Source organism: Episyrphus balteatus, chromosome 3 (genome assembly GCF_945859705.1).
Source record: "Episyrphus balteatus chromosome 3, idEpiBalt1.1, whole genome shotgun sequence".
Lineage (NCBI taxonomy): Eukaryota > Metazoa > Arthropoda > Insecta > Diptera > Syrphidae > Episyrphus > Episyrphus balteatus.
This window is the reverse complement of record NC_079136.1, coordinates 655,862-674,827: the sequence shown is the minus strand read 5'-3', so window position 1 is coordinate 674,827 and position 18,966 is coordinate 655,862. Positions and strand designations below refer to the sequence as shown.

At 31.2% G+C, this 18,966-nt stretch overlaps 1 protein-coding gene across 1 annotated transcript; it reads left to right on the top strand.

Annotated features, from left to right (window-relative positions):
- The first annotated feature begins 7,755 nt into the window (after positions 1 to 7,755).
- Positions 7,756 to 9,142, top strand: LOC129913357 (uncharacterized). The gene has a single exon (XM_055991982.1). It carries the CDS (start codon positions 7,882 to 7,884, stop codon positions 9,046 to 9,048), a length of 1,167 nt encoding a protein of 388 aa, XP_055847957.1. The 5' UTR covers positions 7,756 to 7,881; the 3' UTR covers positions 9,049 to 9,142.
- The last annotated feature ends 9,824 nt before the right edge of the window (positions 9,143 to 18,966 follow it).

Genomic DNA, 18,966 nt, shown 5'->3' with positions numbered 1-18,966 from the left:
TGTCACTTGTCAGTGGAGTTTTTTTTCTGCGCGGTGGTGCTGCCATCAGGTGGTAGTGGGTAGTCTGATTGGAAATTGGTTTCTTGTTGGAATGTTGGCTGCTCTAAATGGGATAGGTAGTGTGAATACTAGTGAACGCTAGATGGCCAAGCAGTGGGATTGAAATTCAATTGGAAAATTTGGTGAAGTAGAATTTGGATTAAAAAAAAAAAAAATCATGTGTGCAATTCACACGTGGTTGAAGTGAAACCTTAAAAAATCATTTTTCTTCCAAAAAAAAAAAGAATAGAAAAAATCTACCTATTTTTATTCTATCACCTTTAAATCCATGTTTTTTATATGACAACCTATATAAATTTTATATCATCTGAAAGCTTATTGTCTAAGCTCAAAATATATAGGTATATCGATCAGGTCTAAGAGACATCTACAAAAAGAGCTAGGATTTTTTGAACACGATCAATTTCCATCAAAAAAAGCGAAAAAACACGTATTTTTGTCTTCTCACGCTATTAAATGCATTTTTTCCCTAACAACCAATAAAAAATGTTATACCATTTGAAAGCTTATTGTCTTAGCTCAAAATATATATATCGGTGAGGTGTATGAGACATCTTCAAAAAGAGCTAGAATTTTTTAAACTCGATGAAATTTCATCCAAAAAGCAAAAAAAACATTTATTTTTATGTTCTCATGCTATTAAATCAATTTTTTTGTTTGACAACCTATAAAAAATTTTATATTATGTGAAAGCTTATTGTTTCACCTTGTATAATGATGCATAAATCTTATTTCAAAGATGTCTACAAGAGAAGTTAGAATTTTTTAAAGTCAACCATGTCGAATTTAAAGACTGAAATTACGGTACTTCCTACACTGGTAGCTGGTCATCGCCAACAGATCTCCACAGATGTTTTGAGGTATTTTTAAATTTTTTTCAATTTAAGATTGTGTAACTTGTAGAGCACTTAACGTTATGTGTGATATATCAAATAAAAGGTTATGTTATCAGCATGCGTATTAAAGTCAAATCAAATTTGTATGTGCACTAGATCAAAAGATATAACGTGTGTTGGAAAAGAACATCTTTTTACCGTTATCTCCGAATTTTGAATATGAAATTAATTGAAATTTTGTACAATTATAATTTATTTAATTACCTATCTACAGTACAAATTTAATTTATCTATCTATTAAAACAAAAAAGTTATAACAAGTTGAAGTCGTGTCGCGTTTTCGTTTCATCTTGTTTCAAATCACTACGATACTAAAGAAGTTTTCACTTCAAAAAAACATTCATTTTGATACTGTTTATAATTTATTAAGGGACAATTTTTCAATAGTCAGATAAACCTCAGTTAGAGCTTATTCCTACGAATATCTGCTTTTGATAGCCTAACTGATGATTGAAAAATCATAAATAGCTGGACAGATTTCGTCGCTGAAGTAGGTACACAGATCGACCCAAATTTTAGTTGAATTTTTTTTCTCCGTATTTCTTCGCTTTAAAGTATAACTACAACGGCCACTTTTTTAACAGTTTTTGTGATAGTTTTTCTGACTACAAAATTGAAAATAATGATGCAGGAAGCTTTATTTTTTTATTTAAAAAACAGTTTTTGTAGTTTTTTTGCAAAAACAAATAGCGCTTGAAAGAAATAAAAAAAATTACTTATGTAAATTTCTCACTTTTTCACTTTTTAGGTCAAAAAGAAAAAAATATAAAATTCGTTTTTGAAATAAAAAAATACAACTCTTTAAATGAAATCGAGCTAAAAAAAAAAGTATGCAGTTTAACAGCCCTATTCTGGCAAACCTCACAAGTTATGAGAACCTCACGAGGTGAGCTGAATTTGATTTTGTAAGGTTTTCGCGTCACAAAAACTTTTGAATTATTTGTGATCTGCTATGAAGGAGGTCACAACTCACAAGTTGGATTTTTGCCAGTAAAAAGTTTGTGAGAAATAAATCCTCACAAAATTGAGTTATGATCACCTTGTGAGGTTTTTGTGACTTGTGAGGTTTGCCAGAATAGGGGCGTAATTTTTTTTATAAAGATGCATTTTTTGAAAAAAAAAAAATTCAAAATCGTTATAGAGCTGTTTTTTTTTAAACTAATTTTTTTGAAAAAAAAATGTTCTTAAATAAAGTTGGTATGCCATTTTGTAGAAACTATCACAACAAAAACATTACTGTTAAAAAAGGAGCCAAGTTCTCCTATGTTGAAATTATGCTGGCACAAAAAGTACTGAGATGTATAAGTGTACCAAGTTCTAAAGTTTGGGTTCAAATTCGTATCAATAAAATTTTGATTGTTCTCTTGACAATTTTTCTTTTAATTATCGATTTTTAAAGTTATTTCAAAAATTGCCAAGTAAACAATCAAAATTTTATTGATACGAATTTGAACCCAAACTTTAGAACTTGGTACACTTATACATCTCAGTACTTTTTGTGCCAGCATAATTTCAACATAGGAGAACTTGGCTCCTTTTTTAACAGTAATGTTTTTGTTGTGATTTCACTACTTTTTGCAAGGTATGGCTGTAGAATTGAAAATCTCTATATTTGATGAAAATTCAGTGAAAATGGGCGGTTGCCACGCCCCCTGGCTGAAATTCTCAAACTTTAAATTTTTTCCTTTGTATAAACTGCCATCTCTACCATTCTACAAAATTTCAAGATTCTACGATAATCAGAAGTGCTTATTATATTTAATGAAAATTCAGCGGGAATGGGCGGTTGCCACGCCCCCTGGCTGAAATTCTCAAATTTAAAATTTTTTCCTTTGTATAAACTACCAGTTCTACCATTCTACCAAATTTCAAGATTCTACGATAATCAGAAGTGCTCTATAATATTTGATGATAATTCAGCGGAAATGGGCGGATGCCACGCCCCCTGAATTGAAAATCTCAAATTTTCGATTTTTCCCTTTGTATACACCACAAGCCCTATCACCGTGTAAAATTTCAAGTTTCTACGTTAACGGGAAGTTCTCCATAATTTTGATGATCTGTCAGTGAGTGAGTGAGTGAGTGAGTGAGTGAGTGAGTGAGTGAGTGAGTGAGTGAGTGAGTGAGTCAGTCAGTCAGTCAGTTACGGTTTTTGTGATTTTTGAAGCCCTATATCTCAGAAACTACTCATCATAAAAGGCTGAAATTTTGTGAGGAGTTTGGTTTTGACAAGTTCAATAAATGTAGCGAGTTTGAAATTTCTAGCATCTTTGGTGTGGAAGTTAGAGGGGGGTCGAAAATGGCCTGAGTTGTTTCCTGTAAATAAGGGTGTAGTGCCAAAGTTGCTAGAGAACTTGGCTGGGCACTACCGTGCCCCTTGTTTAATCAACAACAAAAAAACAAAATTTTTAAAAATTCAATAGGGGTATTCAAGATCCGATGCAACTGGTCTAGTATCATTGCAAAAGTGCAAAAGTGCAAAAGTGTAAAATCTTACAACACTACAACAACAAAATATATGGATTGAAATTTTACAATGGTCTTGCACTTTTGCTATACCCTAACCCTTTTGCAAAAAAATACAATGGAATAAAATTATTTTTGACAGATGGCAGCTCACCGTCGCGTCGCGTCGCCCATGATAAACAGTTTGTCTTTTTTTATTCTGTTTATAATGGTTGTCGCTACTCATGTTCCAGATGGCAGCTCACCGTGTCGCGTCGCACATGATAAACAGTTTTTCTTTTTTATTCTGTTTATAATGGTTGTCGCTACTCATGTTCCATAATTTAGTTTCTTTTGATGTAAAATAATTAGTGAAAATTAATTAACCCAAACAAAACAAAGAATTAAATTATAAAAAATGGGAAAAAAGAAGAAGCAACGGTGGAGAAAAAAAAAAACATCATTCATGCTTCAATACCCTTAACCCTCTACTGCATACGAAGCCAAATATGGTTTTGTCTGTTTGTATGCACTTTTCTCTTCTCTGTCACAAAAAAATGGTAAAGATTAAATACAATCCTCTTCTTTAAGTTTCTGAGAACCCATAGAGATAGTTTTTTCGTGTGTCCGACACAAAATAAAGGTGTATTTTATGATCACAGGTGAGTCGATCAGTCTTGTGCATTGAAATCGAAAATGTAGAATATATTCATACTTTAAGTGTTAATTACTGCGTTTGTTTGGAAAGTAAAGTGGAATTAAAAATTTATTTTTGATCGATTGTCTAATTGTGTATGCTATGAACCAATTTTTGTTGAAAAAAAATTATTGGCCTGGTCTTGGGAGGGCAAAAAGTACGGAAGCCATATTTGGCTTCGTATGCATTAAGGGGTTGTAAATCTACACAATTTGTTAAATTTTTTTGTTGGAAAATTTTGTTTCTTTACATTGTTATTTTGCTTGGAAGTTATGTTTTGCTTCAGAAATGGAGCCCCTTCGCCTTTAGAGACATTTTTCTCATGTTAATCCCATTTCCAGCGACGTAACCTTTAAAATTTTAGGGGGAGGGGGCTCACCAATAATATTTTTCAATAATTTTATTACTTTATAGTTTTTGTAAGATCTGGGAGTGGGTGCAAATGTTGGAGCAAGACTAACTTCGACAGTGGAAAGAATGTGAACCAGAAGAAATGTTTAAAACGGACGAAAACAAATTGCTTTTCTCGGTTCCATGTCTTAAAATGAGCCAAATTTGAATTAATTCATAACCTTTTGTAATACAATGTATTTTTTTTACTTTATTTTGTTTTTAAATGATAAATATTTATCTTTTGATGTTTTTAATTGTATTTTTTACATAATCTGAATAAATTAAATTTGTAAGATTTCTTACCCCTTAATGCATACGAAGCCAAATTTGGCTTATAAATAAATTTTTTAAACAAATTAATTTAAACAAATTTTTTTAATGAAAACCGTTTTGAAACAACCCAAAGAACCCATGTAAAGCATTTTTTAATTTTTTCGTCCGCTAATATTAATTCATGCAGTAGAGGGTTAATGTCTCGTTTTCGAAAATTCGATTTTGCAAAAAAGTTTTTTTTTTTATTTATTTTTTTTTTCGAAATTTAATTTATGATTTAGGTATATAAAAATTATAAAAGTGATTTTGTTTAAAAAATTTTGTTATAATTAAGCAAACCATTTGGGAGAAAATCTGATTTAAAAAAGATACTGTTTCTATGGATGATCCTGAACTTTGCAGACAATTTGTCTGCTGAGGTTTGGACAGCCACCAAAGTCGCAAAACTGGTCTGATTTTGAAAAATTAAACGGCATTCGCTTCGTTAAATAAAAATCTAGGGGCGATATTTTTTAGTTTTTTTTTATTTGTCTTAACAAAAAAGTTATGGCCAAAGAACACAAAACCCACCAAAAAATTAATTTAAAAATTTTTGACTTTCGTCACCACTGTAATAATGGACACATTTTTAAAAAATAAACTTCATTCGCTTCGTTAAATAAAAATCTAGGGGCGATATTTTTTAGTTTTTTTTATTTGCCTTAACAAAAAAGTTATGGCCAAAAAACACAAAACCCACCAAAAAATTAATTTAAAATTTTTTGGACTTTCGTCACCACTGTAATAATGGACACATTTTTATAAAATTAACGCCATTCGCTTCGTTTAATAAAAATCTAGGGGCGATATTTTTTAGTTTTTTTTTATTTGCCTTAACAAAAAAGTTATGGCCAAAAAACACAAAACCCACCAAAAAATTAATTTAAAAATTTTTGGACTTTCGTCACCACTGTAATAATGGACACATTTTTAAAAAATAAACGCCATTCGCTTCGTTAAATAAAAATCTAGAGGCGATATTTTTTAGTTTTTTTTTATTTGTCTTAACAAAAAAGTTATGGCCAAAAAACGAAAAAAACAAAAAATTGAAAATGAAAATGAAGATAAAAATATAAGCAACCCGAATATTTATAGATCCCTAATATTTTCTAAATATTTAATGGAAAATCTGATTCCCTATATTCCTTTATGGACACTTGTGTTAGGAAATCTTGAAAACCACAAAACAAATAGTTCTGTTGAAAACTATTTTAAAATTATAAAAATTGAAAACGAAAAAAGTTTGAAAGCTGGTCGTTTTATCCATATAAATTATGAGAGAATAGAATCATCGTTCAAACAGCTTAATCTTCCCAAACCCAAAGTTAACATAAAAAAAAACAAGAGGAAATTAAATGAACCTGATAACTTAGACTCCGAAGAAAGTTGGAATCGTGGTAAGGTCAAGCACCAAAGAGTGCCATATGCCATATTATTACAGTGGTGACGAAAGTCCAAAAAATTTTAAATTAATTTTTTGGTGTTTTTTTCGTTTTTTGGCCATAACTTTTTTGTTAAGACAAATAAAAAAAAACTAAAAAATATCACCCCTAGATTTTTATTTAACGAAGCGAATGGCGTTTATTTTATGAAAATGTGTTCATTATTACAGTGGTGACGAAAGTCCAAAAATTTTTAAATTAATTTTTTGGTGGGTTTTGCGTTTTTTGGCCATAACTTTTTTGTTAAGACAAATAAAAAAAAACTAAAAAATATCGCCCCTAGATTTTTATTTAACGAAGCGAATGGCGTTTATTTATTGAAAATGGGTCCATTATTACAGTGGTGACGAAAGTCCAAAAAATTTTAAATTAATTTTTTGGTGTTTTTTTCGTTTTTTGGCCATAACTTTTTTGTTAAGACAAATAAAAAAAAAACTAAAAAATATCGCCCCTAGATTTTTATTTAACGAAGCGATTTATTTTATGAAAATGGGTCCATTATTACAGTGGTGACGAAAGTCCAAAAAATTTTAAATTAATTTTTTGGTGTTTTTTTCGTTTTTTGGCCATAACTTTTTTGTTAAGACAAATAAAAAAAACTAAAAAATATCACCCCTAGATTTTTATTTAACGAAGCGAATGGCGTTTATTTTATGAAAATGGGTCCATTATTACAGTGGTGACGAAAGTCCAAAAAATTTTAAATTAATTTTTTGGTGTTTTTTTCGTTTTTTGGCCATAACTTTTTTGTTAAGACAAATAAAAAAAACTAAAAAATATCGCCCCTAGATTTTTATTTAACGAAGCGAATGCCGTTTAATTTTTCAAAATCAGACCAGTTATGCGACTTTGGTGGTTGTCCAAACCTCAGCAGACAAATTGTCTGCAAAGTTCAGGATCATTTCTATGGGAGAGATACCGTTAATAACGATTTTTGAATTTCATTAAAAGATAGACCTTGTTTTAGAAGTAAAACTTGAGTTTTCTTATTAAAATCGTATCAAGCGTCTTTTTGAAAATTAAACTTTTCCAAAATTGGTATTTACAGGTACCGTTATTTTTGGTCCAAATAATTAATTCCAAAAATCCTTATAGTAAATGATATTTTTTCTATGTCGACTTGAACATTTTTCGTTTCGCTTCAGCTAAGTACTATAGGCTTTACAAAAAAAAGTATAGACAAAAAAAAGTATAGAGTGTTGTGCCCAATCACATTCCAATTTACATTTTCTAGTAACAAACGTCAAAAAGAGGAAAATCCTCTTCCGTATTGCCTACAACCTGACTGGTTCAGCGATTGAAAAATTAACGTGTATCCAAACACATGCAAATTGTACACATGTTTACCAGGGTTTACCCAGAGTTTACACAGTAGTTTCATAAATACCCCTAATTTATTTTCCCTTGAAACTACACTACCGACATTAGTATCTTTCAATTTTCTTCTCTGAATACATCCATTTGAATAAGAAATGAAACACAAAAAAAAGGACGCTTGTCAAAATGACATTTCAATGACTTTTTATTCTTTGTTGCTATTTATTTTTTTGCGCTATCAAAAATACCGAAACTATAATTTATTTAAAAATAAACTTAAATCAATTAAATATTATATTTAATCACCTAATTCAATATAATGGACCAAGATCTCCTAAAAGATGAATCCAAACTTGGCAAAAAACTGTCACTCAACTTTGCCGACAAAGACGAAAAAGAAAATGCCAAATTCAACGACGCTCGTCTTGTTGACATCCTCCGAAACTATCCGCTCCTTTACAACAAATCTCTGGAAAGCTATGGCGACCCAGACTACACTCAATGGATGTGGGGAGAGATTGCCAATGAAATGAATGAACCACATCGCAAGACAACTCTCAATTTGCCATTCAATTGGACAACTTGCCGAGACCAATGGGAAGTTGTTAAGAAATCGTTGAGGTATTTAAGTAATCCCGCTGCAAAATCATTTCGTTATCCCAAACAATTTAGAGAGTGTTTGGACTTTTTCCAAAACTATATTCGAGATCGAAGTGAACCCACACACACAGACACTTCTCAAGATCTTTTTCTAAACTTTTCCACTCTTTTGGAACAACTTCCTTTCGAGAAGCAATTGCTTTTGGAAAAAGAAGTTCTCGATTTGATTCTTTCAAATGAACTTGAGTTCTGTGCACCCATGATTGATCCCGATGCTGTGGAGGCACACGCTCGGGAAGAATTTGGCAAAGTTATTGGCTTACTTATGCCGGAAGTTGATGTGAAGACAGTTCATAACGAACTCGCAACCGAACCTGATACAGAATTGAATCTTTTCGACGAGATCATACAAAAGCCAGAAGAGAACACGTTTAATGAAAAGCCAGTTATTTTCTCGACACAACCGTCGGCGGCGGTGATAGATGCTAAGCCAGGAATCGAATTAAATCGAGTTGTAACGCAATATGACTTTAAGAATTTTATTCGGGTTCCATCGGAAACCGCCGTGGCCATGGAAGTACCTGAATTGCAAAACAACGTTCATTATTCAATCCAAGAGGTATCTGGGGTGGAAGATATCATCGAAGAGGATGGCGGAATGGAAGACGACAATATCCAACCCGATACTGATAACACTCAAGAGCAACTTGTGATGCAGGAATGTGTCTTTCAGGAGGATGACTTTATGCAGGAGGAAGATCTAATAGAAGAAGTAATCTCGGAAGGCGGTGGAAAGGATATGCCGGCATTGAATATTAGCGAAAGCTTTGAGGTGCCGGTGAGTCGATTGGATTTTGATGGTGTTTTGAATGAAATGTTAGAATAAGAATTAGAGATTTGTATTTAAAGATGAAAGCATAATTGGACCATTTTATTTGATTCAAAGTTGTAAGGTGATTCCAAAATAAAGAAAAATGTTAAAAATATAAATTTATTAAATGGAAATTGTTTTTCTTTTTTTTTTTTTTTTTGAAATATTGGAGTATTGTTGTTCATTTCAGGATAAATACAGGGTTCCTCCTCATTTGAAGCGTTGTGGTCGTTTTTACTTGGGTGCAGCCTTTAAAGCGCGGTCCTGATCTTCCTTGTCGTATCAACCATATAGGTTGGGATTGAAAACTCGTCTCTGCTAGAGAGTTTTTGTTCTTTAATGTTGCCGTTTCCGAGTGCAATGCTAGAAGCTTCCAAATTGGGATCAAGAATAAACTGTTGAGCATCACTAGAAAATCGTATACATTGCTGGATATTTTTTTAGAGCATTGTACAGTAGTAACAAAAAAATAGTTATATATGCATCCATCCAAGTTAGATCTGGAAATCGAGCTCCAGTTTTTGCAGGACTGAAGGTTTTACATACATATATATATTAAGAAGATAAGTTTCTTGCATATTCAATAGCAGTCTAATCACTTTTTTTATAATGGGGGATGCTGGATTATTGGATAATTCCATTAGAGAAGCTACTTTCGTCAATGCAATTGCCACTCATGATAAGTCGTAATGGGGATTAGTTTATCGGCACAAATTCTATATAACATTGAATTTTTGAAGTGTACATGGTTTCTGAATAGGCACTCATGCAAAACTTATGACCTTTTGATAGGCTACATCTGAAGAATTAAATTCGAACAGAAATTTCAACTAATAAAGGAGTGCTCATAGTAAAGGGATCTGTTTCTGATTTCATGTTATGTTCCAGGATTGACGTAGATTCGAATGTTTTCTTCATCAATGTCCATGTCCTCATCAATTAGATCCTTAGTTACTAGGTTATGGGGGGATTTGAATTTAATAGCGAGCTTCTTATGCTTCTTAGCAGTGCAAATCGATGGTTTTATATCTTTTATTGGATTGGGATAGTTTTTTCTTCTTTTAAAACCCTCTTGTTTCTGGGATATTACTCGTCCTTAAATGGATGGATATGGTGGGAAGCAAATTTTCTGTATTGTTGTTAAAATTGGTTGTGTTGAAGTTTTGGAAACAGTCATTTGAAACTTTAAGTAAAAGTATCTTAGTTTAAGATCTACAGATGAAATAGTTTCTAAAGTGGTAAGTTGAATTAAGAATTAGTGCAATGCAATTCTATTGAATATCGTTAAAAATTAATTTCAAAATGTTATTGCTTCTATTATTGTTTTTTGTTATACGTATACATACATAGCTATATTGGAAATAAATTCCGACTTAATATTGCCATTTGAAAGGGATAATAACGTTTGTTTAGGTTTAAAAACCTAGCTTCGAACACTTCCTTTTGACAAATCGTTTTTTTCTTTTTTTTAGAAATGATCGTTTTATGTATCATCAACGATATATCAACAACAAATGGTCACACAGAAAATTGAAGGCAAATTAAACTTTGATGGATAACAAATTTTTCACATACAAATATACAAAGCTCTTGTATATTTGTTTTTGTAAAATAAAACGTTAAAGTAAAAATATCTACAAAACAACTAATGTTGTATGTACTCCAAACAACCAACATTTATAAGGAAAAATAATTTTTTTTCTTCTCAGATTTGCTAACATTTTTATTTTGTAAATACCATTTTTCTATCATAAATAAACATTAAAAATTTGTAAGCAAAGCCAAAAAATATTAAACGTTGTGTTGTGTACATCAAAAATAATTGTATTTATTTTATTTTTAGCGAAAAGACTTGAAATAACAAAAAACTAAATTAATATTTTGTGATTCTATCAAAAACTTCATAACTGGCAATTTTAGAGCAAAAACTGACTGTGCTCATATGTACATTAAGCTCTCATACAGTAGCAATCTAAAATTTCGAATTCTTTTAAAACCAACAAATCAAAGAGTTATTTAAAAAATGGAATATAAAAAAACTCAATTTTAAAGTGCAAGTGACCTTTAAATTTGAATTATATTCAATCGCTCCACTTAAAATAAAAATAATTGTTATTATTTATTCTTCGTTATTAGAAAAAAAAAAATTCAACAAAATTACAAGGCACCAACATTCACAATTTTTAGCGGCAGTTACGTAGTTCAAATTTTGCTTGCATTTTTTTGCATTCGAAAAACCTTTGGGGTCTGTGGGACCGCTGCGCTGATATTTGTTAAAATTAGATTCATGTATTGAGAGGGGTAAGAAAATGCAATAAAATGGAGTGAGGAAATTAATAAAATAGGTAATGTTCGCTTAAGAACAAAGTTTGTTGATCATTAGAATAATGTAAAAGACGTATTATTTCTGATGATTAGTGGGAAATCTATCGCGGATCTTCTGAAATTTTACGCGGACCCCCACGAGTCCTCACTAATTAAACCAGTTGGAGCTTTTAGTACCTAGCTTCAATTAATTTTATTATAAAAAACTACCATATAATATAATTTCGAATGCTTGTTTATTTTGATGAAATTGAATTGAGATTATTGTTTCCGAAAACAGTAGAGTAGTAGTATAATTTCAAATAAGTTGTTAATTAAATAAAATTCACATGGTATGGTAAAAGTATAGCTCCCATGTCCCATGCAAAAGCTTTCTATGAAAAAAATTGAGGAAAATTATATCTTATAATTTTTTTCAGGGAATTCCGGAATATAAGTAGCGTACAAAATATAAAATTTGTTTCTAATATTACTTAAACGCCATTACATTAATTCTTTTGATCATGTAAAGAAGTATGCCATTTTATTTCTCGTATAAAAAAGCTAGTAAAAATAATTGAATACTAATTTAGCGGTTAAAAAAAAATATTTTTTTTCTTACATTTTCCAAAAATGAAATTGGTAGATATGTATGTCATTTTTAAGAAAATATTAATCAACACTTTATAACGAAATACAAATTAAAAAAAAAGTTGTTTCTAAAAAAGCCCTGCGGACTTGCAGGGCCAACATTCTAATGTTATTTTTAGTGGTTATGTCAACTTATTTTTACGAATGCTTGTAGCACCTCTGTCGCTAGTAAAACGATGTGTATGGCGTATGAGTGATTTTTTAGGTAATTTAAAAGAATTAATTTGCCTAAAAATTTGACAATTACATCGAATTCTTTTTGCATTAAGGTAATAATTAACTTAAAATAGAAATAGTTCACTCATTTGAATTTATGATATAAAGCACGAAACAAACGAAAGTATATTTAATTTGTAGTTTTTTTTTATGTTTCGAAATACCTAAAACAATTCTTTAGGTATAATAATTCCTTCAAAACAAAAATCAAGTTTTGACCCACTAAAGAATCCATGGATATAAATATGTATAGGTGATAAACCTCCATTGGTTTTCATAGAAAACTGTCTACAAAACCTTAAGTTGTAATTAACAAGCACAAAATGATGGTAATGGTGTATTAAGTATGATGCTCTCGGTGATTATGCTGGTCTCTTTTATTCCTTTGTCCAATCATTACACGCTTTAATGGGATGAAGTCCAATATGATGTTACAGTTTGTGCTATTTTCCTCTCCTGGTGTCTCCCTCTTGACCATCATGAAAGCTTTAATTGATATAACTCTGTATAGTTTAAAATCCTGGTGGTAGTAGGAAGTAGGAACTCTTAATTTTGCTGCAAGTTGTATTTTCTTTTACAACACTGCTTTGGTTTCTAATTAAATTCTTTTGTGTTTTTTTTTTTTTGCGATTCGGCATACCAAAGTTATATCAAAAGAACCACGAATAGAAAAAACAAAGCAATCTGAAAGCAATTAATTTTCAGCTTAAAAAAAGGATTTAGAACAACTTTTAATATCGATTGTTTAATTAGTGAGTTAATTTGACTTTGTAATTGTCGATACTGAATTTAAATAAATTAAACTTCAGTGTTCAAAATTAATGGATTCTTTAGTTTTAATTTAAATGGAACGTATTTTATTCTGAGAGGAATTTTTCAACAAACATTTTGATTAAGGTTAATAGTCCGGGCGGCCACTAAAGAAACGCTCAACAAATTAAGGGTTATAACATCTTCTTCTCAAATTCAGACGTTTTCCGGGTCCAAGGTTGTCACTTTCGAAACGCAGCCTGTTTTAAGGTTAGAAGCGATGAAAGTGAGTTTTTTCATAAAGTCTTATTTTTTGGTATGTTGGTCGATTAGTTAAGGAACATTTTCACTATAAAATAAAAATAAGAGTCATTAGCATTTAAATACAAAACAGTGTTTTGGAAAAAGCTTTATAGATTCTTAACAACGACCCAAAGTATATGCAAAGCTACGAAATATTCAGGAAAACTGATCTTGAACTTATCGAATTAAAATGCGAATTAAATTTCAAATTAAAGCTAATAATGTCCCCTTTCGAAAACCAGAGGTCTTCCAAGTCATAAATTTGAGGTTAGGTCATGCAGCCTGTTTTAAGGTTAGGAGCGTTTTTCACATCTAACGTTTCCTCAGGCTGCGGGGTGAAATGTCATGATTTGATCCGGAAGACCTCTAAATTTTTAAAGAATATGTTATTACCCTTATTTTGACATCATTGATTCTTTAATGTCTATATTAACAACATTTGCATCGCACCTTTTGTCTAACTTTCCCTTATATTTTAATATTTTTAAAAATACTTTGTATGGATAAAAAAAAAAAAAACTATCAACAAATGACTTAAAAAACTTCTATGCCAGGAAAGTACTTAGTTTTACCTTTGATTTCATACCCATAAAACTCCTTAACTTGTCCACGAACACCACCAAAAACAGAACTTTAGCCAAAAACTCATGTTCAGCGCTTCTAACCTTAAACGAGCTGGATGATAAAACTGTCAGACTTTCAGCCGGAAGACCTCTGAATTTTTATAGGTGTAAAATTCACCTTTTATTTGACACCAATATCGTCTTTTAACTCTAACGCCAATCGTGCCAGGATGCGGACGGGAAGACCTGTGGATTTGTAACTACTAATAACCCTCTTTCACTTCCAATTTGAAATTTTCTTTAGCTCAATGAGTTGGGCGTTCCTGCAGTGGCCGCTCGCTCTATAAGCTTTGTTTGAGGTTTCAACTAAAACTTACATAATTCTGAAGGAGTTCGAAGAAATGTCCGTCGGCTTCCGTCTGTTCCTTTGTTGACCAGCCTGTAAATTGATCTAGAATCTAGATAGTTCAGTGGATTTTCTAGTTTATTTTCAACATTCTTGAATAAGCTATGAAAGGAACTCAACCCCCATTTTTTTCAATAGCAAAGTAATTCATTTTTCGGTAGAAACTTCTCGAAGACGTTTGAAATGGATTTTAATACCATTTACCAGAATTTTTAATTTAAATAAGTTCTTTTTTTTTTGAAAAAAAATTAAATACCTTACCCACATATTTATTATTTGGGTATGTGTTTGAAAACACTTTTCACACCCGTAAGGTGTAAAATTCAAAAATCGATATGACATACATACAACAATTTCACCTGGCCTTCCTCATTTACAGAAGTGACACCTTAACCCTGCTATCTCTTTTTCAAAGGCTTCAAAATTAAGTCTTTTTTTTACATGCTGGCATGCAGATGCAGTGCACAAAGTGTACATCTGTAGATACAAGGACCTACATTCATTTTCATTGCAACCTTAGCGTCCTTTCATGCATCCAATCACTTTTGAACTTAAGTGAAAACATATCCCGCAGGTTTTAGCGCTTGGCTTTTGTTTATCATCATTTGTATATGATGACTAGAAGAGAGAGATGCTCTAACACACAGTGAGTTGATTTTTAAAAGCAGCAACTCTAAGGTCTAAAGTTGTAAAATCAAAAAAAGGACACATTTCAACTTGTAGTTTTGCTCACAGTGCAAAAAAAAATTAGAAAGGAAAACGGAAATTCTCAGCACGTAGTGAAATTTGTCACCTCTGCAGTCTACCAAATGAATAATGAATGAAGTAGAACATGCATTCATGAATGCATGCCCGCATGTATATACACAAGTATGTTGGTATGTACCTACGTGGTTCCTTAACTCCTCTTCTCTGTCATTTCCTTTCGCTCTTTTAGCCATGGGAATGCTTAACAAAAGCAATGATGATTGCAAATCAAAAGATTTAACATTCAATTAAGAAGAATCAATTTCGCCACCACCATCGTATAAATACTGCGATAATATGCGCCTCTTTAAATTAATAATAATTTCATTGACAAATGCAGTTTCAGTTTCAAGCAGGAAATTAGGTCGCTGCATTTGCATAGCATTAAGCATCACTGCTTTCAGCTTTATAAAATTTCTATACACACATAGGTCTACCTATAATATTATATGTATACCAGAGATACTCTGATACTGCAGTTAAAAAACTGAAATTGAATTTCGAAAGAGAAAGGATTATCAAATGATGATTTTTTTTTTTCGATTTTAGTTTAGCCTTGAAGTTTATTATTCATGCAGATATTTAACTTATTGGAAGGCTGCCATATAATATTATAAAATCCCCGAAAATGTTTTCCCAGGTACAGAAACAGGTAACCTCCTAAATCATATCTCTTTGAAAAAAAAAAGAATTTTATGGATCAATGCCAATTGAATTGAAATCAATAAATATTCGAATTTCAGTTCAATTTAGATATTTGAAAGGTTACGACAAAAAGGAGTTATTGGAATAAAAAAACTTCAATAAGCAATAAATATTTAATCCGGGAAATACTTTGATCTTTTTTTATGTAGCTTTATAGGTATGTATTGAAAGTATTAGTAAAATTTAATTTCAGTTATTTGATATTGTTTACACTTTTAGTGAACATTACAATGATTTCTTGCATTTTGATCTCAATTAGGCTAGGGACACAAATGTGATTTTGGTCGCGCAATTATTCAGTCGCAAAACTAGATCCCAAGGATTTAAATGGGTTGGGGTCAAAATTCTGCCGGGGTCAAAATTCTTTTGTCAAAATTCTGCTTTCAAAATTCTGCTTTACAAAATTCTGCTTTCAAAATTCTGCTTTTCAAAATTCTGTTTTTCAAAATTCTGTTTTTCAAAATACTGCTTTTCATAATTCTGCTTTTCAAAATTCTGCAAAAAATTAAAAAAGGGTTTGGAAAATGTTAAAAAGCGCGCGCTTTTAAACATTTTCCAAACCCTTTTTTTAATTTTTTGCAGAATTCTGTAAAATCATCTTTTTGAAAAATTATCTGCTTATTTGATTACTTACCTACATAATTTGTCATTTTTTAAATGCGAATTAATTTTTGTTTTATAAATGAATAAATTTGAAAATATTAAGAAAAGGTTTTTAATATTAAACATTTCCGAAAATAACTAAAAATTTATTAATTTATCAAATAAAGATGAATATTCAAAAATTTGAATAAGAAAAGGAATATACAACATCGGTTCCAATTAGTATACCTACATATTTTATTTGAAAGAAAGTCAGTATATGCATTTCAAAAAATATTTGCGACACTTAAATAAAAAAATTTTGGAAAGTACCAATGTTGAATTACATTAATGAGGTGTATTTTTCTTTAGCCAGCGCATATGCTATAAAAAAAAAAAACAGAATTAGCAGAATTTTTTTTGTTCAAATATAATGCTGGCAGAATTTTGAAAAGCAGAATTTTAAAAAGCAGAATTTTGAAAAACAGAATTTTCGCTGAAAAAGCAGAATTTTGAAAAGCAGAATTTTGAAGCCAGAATTTTGACCCGATCCCGATTTAAATGCCTGTGAACACACATGCTTCCCGCATGTGTCCACGCACAGTCATTGAAATCGTTGTGATCTATTTTGCGACTGAATCGTCGTGCGACCAAAAACGCGCGACCAAGTTTTATCGTAAGGGGTAAGGTTGTTACAAATTACCGTCATGCCAATCATGGTGTATATATTTCTATAGTAGGGGAAGGTTGCCTAAAATTAAAATGTCCCATATCTCGAAAAAATTAAATGCTATATACTTTTCAAAGTTTTATCAATTGCCTCCACATTTTTTTGTATTTAATTTTTTTTAATTTTCAAGACATCTTCAAATTTCACTGATCAAATTTACCCGGGTAAAATAGCACACTGTACAAACATACGTGATTTTAAAAGCATGTGAAAGTAAGTATGCCATTTTAACCGAGTGCTAAATGGACCATTTTGCCGATTTTGGGTTTTTTTAATTTAAGTTTTATGCCGAAAAATCTAAAACTATTCTAAGCCAACTTATTTGAGTAAATTAATAAGAAATACTTAATACATACATTATGTACCTACATTAACTGCTCTCTCGAAAATACGATTTTTTTTTATGCAGTTATTTTGTAAGAAAATGTTTACAAAATTTTAACGAGTATACTTTTTGAGGTGGCTAGAGACAGTTTGATGTGTCAATTTCAAATAATGACTTGAAGTTGTTAAAATTTCGTATACCTATTTAATTTTGTCAGAAAAAACTGAAGAATCGCGTTCATAAAACCTTCTAGTTCTATTCGATTCTACAATTTCTAGCAAGGGTGAAATTTTACCTTGGGGTGCCATTTTACGCCACTTTCCCCTACTATAATCGCATCTAGTATTAGTTCATGTCACCACTTTTTTGGGGTATTTATTTCATACAAATTCTGCTTCTCAAGTCACCACCAGAGTTCCTAAGATCGTTTCTCTTCATTATAGTACTATGGAAATATACAATAAACAATGATGCCAATCATGGTAATTAGCCATTATTATTATCTGCTTAAGTTAGTTCCAGGTGTATATCATCAGTGCATAGACGGACTAAGGTTTTAAAGAACTGCACATGACAATATTTCACCGTTTCCTGTGATTTGGTATGATCTGTACTTGCTTTTCGTGTTTAAGGGCGAAGTTCAAAGTCGACTCGACTCAAGTGATCGCTCTATTTTTTTATAACTTTTCCATTGATAAGTGCCGAAGTGCCGCCGCGCCGGTTTTTCCGTTCAGATTGGTAATTTTTTATTCTAGTATTAACACTAAGTATGCTGTAATTTTTAGTTAAATTCTTTCATATTCTTTTTTTTCTCAGTGTACTCAGTGAACATAAAAATATTAACGATGTATATTTCGTTGTTCGTTCAACAGTTTGTATGTTTTCATTATAATTTAACAAAGATATGTAGCTACTTTCAGTCACCACAAAAATTGACTTTGGTACAATTCTTTTCCTTTTTTTGCTGCAAACAAAAGAATCATGACAACAAGCCAAATCATATTAAAGAATCTTGTCTCTCCGCCCAGAGTAATCATTGAATTCCAAAAAAAGCCATCAATCAAGTAACTGATCAATAAAAAAATCTTTCCTCGCACGACGAACATACATAAAATACTCATTCCAATAGATATTGTATCTACGCACTTGGTTATCATCAAAAAAGAGAAAAAAAAATCCTTTCATGGTTTTACGGTGGTGGTGTCATTCTTATCAGCAGACGGGAGATGTTTCCGGTGAATCCTTTATTCATTTACTGCGCCCAATTTTCATTTGGTTTATGTGGCTGATTTTGGTTGTTGGGTTTAGTGCGATGATGATGATGATGGGGAGGTGTTTTTCTCTCGAACCACTTTTAATATCACCGTTTTTATACCTATACTCCTTCTGAACAACGCATCTTGGCATCCTTGCTTCCTCGTTAGATCTTTGCATTGTTATTTTGCCGCAAAATATTTGTGTGTGTCAGTTTTTTTTTTTTCGCCTGGGATTTGATTTTATTTCCTTTGCCGTATTACTTTTGAATGAAATGGCAGAAGTCGGAAATGAAATAAAGCAGACACAATGAAATGACTGAAGGAAGGTTGTTCTCCAAAACATTAAATAGGCTGCGTGTGAGCTTTTATATGTGCGTACAGAACGATGACGGTTA